At 33.0% G+C, this 5,291-nt stretch overlaps 2 protein-coding genes across 2 annotated transcripts; both read right to left on the minus strand.

Moving 5' to 3' along the window:
- Positions 1 to 499: 499 nt before the first annotated feature.
- LOC140866826 (uncharacterized) lies at positions 500 to 1,138 on the minus strand. Its single transcript, XM_073271878.1, has one exon. It carries the CDS (start codon positions 1,066 to 1,068, stop codon positions 679 to 681), a length of 390 nt encoding a protein of 129 aa, XP_073127979.1. The 5' UTR covers positions 1,069 to 1,138; the 3' UTR covers positions 500 to 678.
- Positions 1,139 to 3,534: 2,396 nt separating this feature from the next.
- Positions 3,535 to 4,595, minus strand: LOC140860857 (uncharacterized). Its single transcript, XM_073263860.1, has 3 exons — positions 4,510 to 4,595; positions 3,817 to 4,378; positions 3,535 to 3,702 (listed from the first exon to the last, which is right to left on the minus strand). Exons 1-3 carry the CDS (start codon positions 4,593 to 4,595, stop codon positions 3,535 to 3,537), a joined length of 816 nt encoding a protein of 271 aa, XP_073119961.1.
- Between the last annotated feature and the right edge of the window lie 696 nt (positions 4,596 to 5,291).

The raw sequence follows: 5,291 nt of genomic DNA on the forward strand, positions 1-5,291 counted from the left end.
CTTAACCTAAAACTACCGGTAGTTACCAAATGTTTACTAGGAACATATTCTCCACTAAAAGGTTTGCAAGATTTCCCTCTACGTTATAATTTCTACACAAGATTTGCTTGCAACGAATCTTTCCTTGGTTTTGGTCATTTCAAAATGAAATCTGCAAACAAACAAATTTCATTCCTTACAAGCCAAACAAATTCCTCTTGTTCAGTATATAGTAGGAATTCGGAGATACTGGACAAATAGGAGCTCGTATCATCCAACGAGCTCCAATCTATGAATCACCTATGAGATCCATCAATACAACAATCAGTTAAACCAAGCCCACGAAATAAAGTTCTAGCTGTCAAGATGGGAATCCCTAGTTTCCATCTCAACCAAACAACATAAAGCATATTCAAATACAAAATTTTGCAGATATCAGACATCCAAATCCAATCCAAACATTGGAAAAAGAGCTGATGAAAATAGAACCAGACACAAAAATTAAATGGGGGAACGCAAAAACGTATAAAAGGATTACTCAAGAAGTAAAACACAGAATTACAGTACAGTAACCAGATCCAGATTAGCTAAAAAGATCTTATAATAATCCAAACATTAAAGTCGATTATTTTCGTAGCAATGATAAAAAGGTACCAACAGGAGGTCCGTAGATGGGTCGCGGCGCACCAAACAAACCCATTACTGAGACTTGAGCTTCTCGATCCGCTTATTCAACTGATCAATCTTAACGACCAGACCCGTAACAGAGTACAGGAGCCAGTAGAAAATCAGCGCCGACGCGATCAAAATGGCGTTGCGCTGGGACTTCATGGCGGATTTCTGGTGGCGGAGGTGCTCGGAGGGGGAGCACGACTCGGATTCGCAACTGGGTCGGGTCTCGTACTTCCAGTAGATGTCCAAGAAAAGGAACAGACAGAAGGGAACAATGGAGAGGAACGGCTTCAGCAGGCTCCGAGTCACGCTGATCAGGCCCTTCCGAAGCGGGTCCAGACCCGGAACCGTCAACAGGAGGAGCATGATTGCCTCCGCCGCGGCGGCGTAGCCCAGAACAACCCATTCCAAAGCCATTTGACGGTGATGAATCGAGAGAAAACAGGGGTGCTTCCAAGGAATTGTGAAGAAGATTCGAGTGTGTGTGTAGGTGAGGAGAACTACTCGGTTAAGAAAAGTATCCCTGACAGCCCATTGGGCCTGAATCTTGGGCCTCCGACTATTTTGGTGACATGTAGTTGGGCTGAGTGTGCTGTTACCGATCAAATATCTGCATCATATTCTTTGAATAAATAAAATTCATTTTACATATTATATTATTTATAAAAATAAGTGAGTAATATTTTTAAATAATATTCATTGTATCCATTAATCAGATAAAATTCACCAACGAAGAACAACAATAGAATTAAATTACATGGAAAAACAAAAAAAAACTATATAATCGTATTTTACTAATTTATTTTATTTATGCTTGTAATGTTCTAAATTATTAATTTATAATATTGACAAGGTCATAATTTTTTATACAACGTCTTCCGAAAAAAATATCGGCTTATTAATTTAACATGTTTGACAATTAGAAATCGAAATTGTAGAAAGAGAACTAATAATTTTAGTCGTAAGAATAAACAGTTATCTTACATAACTTGTTCTATCTATTAGTTTTTTTTATTACTTATCTTATCTCACTAGCTAAATAATATTATAACAAATTTAATAATATAGAAAGAGATCATATAGAAGATTTACATTTTATGATTTAATTATATTTAACTTATATAATGTGTTTCTGATTTCGTACATCAATATATCTCTTGTCATAACTCTTTTTTTTAATGACTTGGGAATTTGCAATCGTTGCTTTTCAAATTGTTAGGTCAATGAAATCCGGATATCTCCAGTTTTCCACAATGGTATGATATTGTCCACATTGGGCACAAACCCTCATGGTTTTAATTTTCCCAAAAGGCCTCATACCAATGGAGATATCATTTTATATATTAATCCATGATATTTTCCTTAAATTTCTAATGTGAGACTTTGGTTGACCATTCCTAACAATCCTCCTCTTAAACGAAGTCCCACCAGGACTCCCCTCAATCCGTCTCTCCAATGCAGCCTACTCACCTTCAATGGAATTCGAATATCTTCACAATGGTATAATATTGTCCACTTTGGACACAAGCCCTCATGATTTTGATTTTGGGAATCCATCCAAACTCATACCAATGGAGATATCATTTCATATATAATCCATGATCTCATTCCATATATTAATCAATGATATTTCCCTTAAATTTCTAAAGTGGGACTTTGGTTGACCATTCCTAACAAAAATAAGGAAAAATTGCTTTTTGGCCCTGTATATTTGCAACTTTGCGATTTCAGTCCTTTATATTTTCAGATTTCAGTTTTAGTCCGCTATCTTTAATTTTTTGGCAATTTTAGTCCTTTTTTCGACGTGGCGCTGATGTGGCACCAATTCAGTGCTGATGTGGAGCTGACATGTACAATGCCACGTAAGCATTTTTGAATAAAAAGGACCGAAATTGCCAAAAATCATAACTTGCAGGACTAAAATTGAAATGTGAAAACATAAAGGACCAAAATCGCAAAGTGACAAACATATAGGACTAAATTTGCAATTTTCTCCAAAAATAATAACCTACAACTTATGTTAATTAAATAAATCATATTGGACAAACCCTATACGATAGGGCGACCACTAGCCAAATGCTTACCTACATTTTCTTGAATTGATTCAGGGGCTTTGATGAAAGGTCAATGGTGTGTCTATCGAGTAGCTTCTTGCATTTTTTTCAAAATTTTCTTCTCACGGTTTTGCTTACTTTTTTTTTATTAATCTATTTTGAAGAAAAATTTATTTGAAGGGACAAAAATCTTTAAAAAGGTTTGAAGTATGAGTAGTGTCACCCACTCTATCATTAAGAAGCTTTTAAAATTATAGAAAATTTGATCAACTTGTTTTTATTTCTCAAATTCTTTTCTTCTCTGGTGCTAACTTTAAAATGTCACTCTTGGACATCACTAAACCATTTGTAAAGCCCAAATTTGACGATAGATCAAATTATATATGGCTTGAGTCCAAAATTCCAAATGGTGAAATATTAAATATATCATAAAGTAATTGCCTAAAATTCCAATAATTTTATTTTTGAAGAAAACAATTGCTACACCTTTTAGTATAAACTAATATATCCATTTGTACATGCAACCATATGGAATGATAGATGTCCGTAATTAATTTTTTTATTTAAAAACACAATATTGGAATTACATTTAATTTAATGAATTAAATAACACTATAATTTCCATCTTTTTCTGTCACGACATTATAATTATTATCTGCAAAAATGTCACTGTACGTGGATTTGAAATAAGAAAATTAATGTGGACAAATGCTCCCAAATCGATATCCGTAATAGATAATTAAGAATCTTGAAATAAATTGTTTCTTCTTCATTAAACTCTAAATAAGATCACTAAAAACAATATCCAAAATACAATATACATGTCAAATTAAAGCAGAGCAGATTGGTGCAAGGCTCTTCTCTTCTTGTAACTTGCCTTGAAACAAGCTTGCCTTAGTTTCTTGGTTCTGTCTGTTAACTCCATTTCTGGCACTTCTTGTATCATTCTTTTGTGATTCTCTAGCAACTCTATCTCATGATCACTCAACCCCAATTCCTAATAAAAAACAAATAAAATAATCAAAAAATATATATAATTATTATATATTAAAGTTCTATATACATATACATAAATTAAATGTTTGAAATTGTAAAAGTAGTTGTTACGTACCTTGACATTATGGATAAGCGATTTCAAGCTTTTGATCTTCCTATGCGGCCATCGCATTATGTTTAGCTCGCGGCATCTCTTCTTCAGAACCGTCAACCCGACGTTCAGTTCCTTGGCCGCCCTAGTGATCGGAATATCAAAGTACTTCTGGATGTCATCCAACTCCAACGTCGAAGACTTGTACCTCCCATGTGTGACAACTTTCGCGACCTCGTTTTCGGCTGTCGGATCCGGCGCATCTTCACTTGCAACTAGATTGGAACAACTACGGGATTCGACTTTCTTGTCCATGTTCTCATAAGAAATCATATGATCATGGTCCTTGGACTCGAGTTGATCAAAATTGTTGTAATTGGACAAGTTGAAAGTATTGGAAACGAAATCAAAATCGAAATCCCACGATGCTAAATCGCTAGAAAAATCTTGAAAATCATTTAGCTTAATCTGAAAATTGGAATTGTGATTAATGGGATGAGCCAATGAATATGGCTCTACTTCTTCCAAACCTAGTATACCGAAGTTGTCTCCTTCATGGTGATCAGGATATCCATAATCCCATATCCTAGTAAAATTAAATAAAATAACAAGAATACTATTAGTATAAAAAATTTCTTTCATTTCCTAAAAATTAATGAACAAACTTTTGAAATTTGAATTCAAGCTAAGATTATAGAGTACTTCGTAATTCCTTACCCGAGAGGTGTTTGCTCCTCCGGAAAAAAACTGTTAACTCCATTCGGATATTCCAACTTGGGGATGCTATTTTCTCTTGAAACCATTGCATAAAACAAGAAAATAAAGAGACTTGAGTGAGTTTGTGTGAGTTGTAATTGCACGAGAAAATGGAGAAATATATATATAAAAATTATATTATATGAGAAACTGGAGAATGAATGAAGATTTAAGTTGATGCACACGATTATGGGAGTTACGTACGGTGAGTTTATGATTATATATAAGTATAATTATGAGGGAATTAATGGTGAATTTTAATTAGAGAGCGATTACCAATATTACACCATGCATGGGAGAGTACTGATTTTGATGTATTAATGAATGTCTATCATGTTAATAATCACGTACCAGAAAACATAAAACGTACATACTTTAATACACGTAATTATTAATTGCTAATTATTAAATGCATGCACTCATTAATCACTTTTCAAGGAGGGATACAGTGAATTATATATGATTATTACGTATATATTATATTATATATATTATAATATATTCTAAAAAAAACTATATTATAATACAAAATCTTAATATTCATGTATATATATGTCAAATTTATAACATATATATGTATATATATATATATACATATATATAATATTGTAACTATTAATTTTCAAGTTTTATATAATTATAAATAGATGACCTCGTAAATCACAAGATGGATATATGTATTTGAATTTGACTTTATTTTTTTTATTATCCATTGGTTTGTTGGAAAAATTCAGCAATTACGT

The sequence above is a fragment of the Henckelia pumila genome, chromosome 4, assembly GCF_033568475.1.
Source record: "Henckelia pumila isolate YLH828 chromosome 4, ASM3356847v2, whole genome shotgun sequence".
Classification (NCBI taxonomy): Eukaryota; Viridiplantae; Streptophyta; class Magnoliopsida; order Lamiales; family Gesneriaceae; genus Henckelia; species Henckelia pumila.

Excerpts from the sequence above, each read along its gene's own strand:
- LOC140866826 (XM_073271878.1), bottom strand. The coding sequence starts at position 1,068 with ATGGCTTTGGAATGGGTTGTTCTGGGCTACGCCGCCGCGGCGGAGGCA.
- LOC140860857 (XM_073263860.1), bottom strand. The coding sequence starts at position 4,595 with ATGGTTTCAAGAGAAAATAGCATCCCCAAGTTGGAATATCCGAATGGA. Across the intron at positions 4,379-4,509 it reads GAGGAGCAAACACCTCTCGG|GATATGGGATTATGGATATC; the intron begins GTAAGGAATTAC and ends TAATTTTACTAG. Across the intron at positions 3,703-3,816 it reads CGCTTATCCATAATGTCAAG|GAATTGGGGTTGAGTGATCA; the intron begins GTACGTAACAAC and ends GTTTTTTATTAG.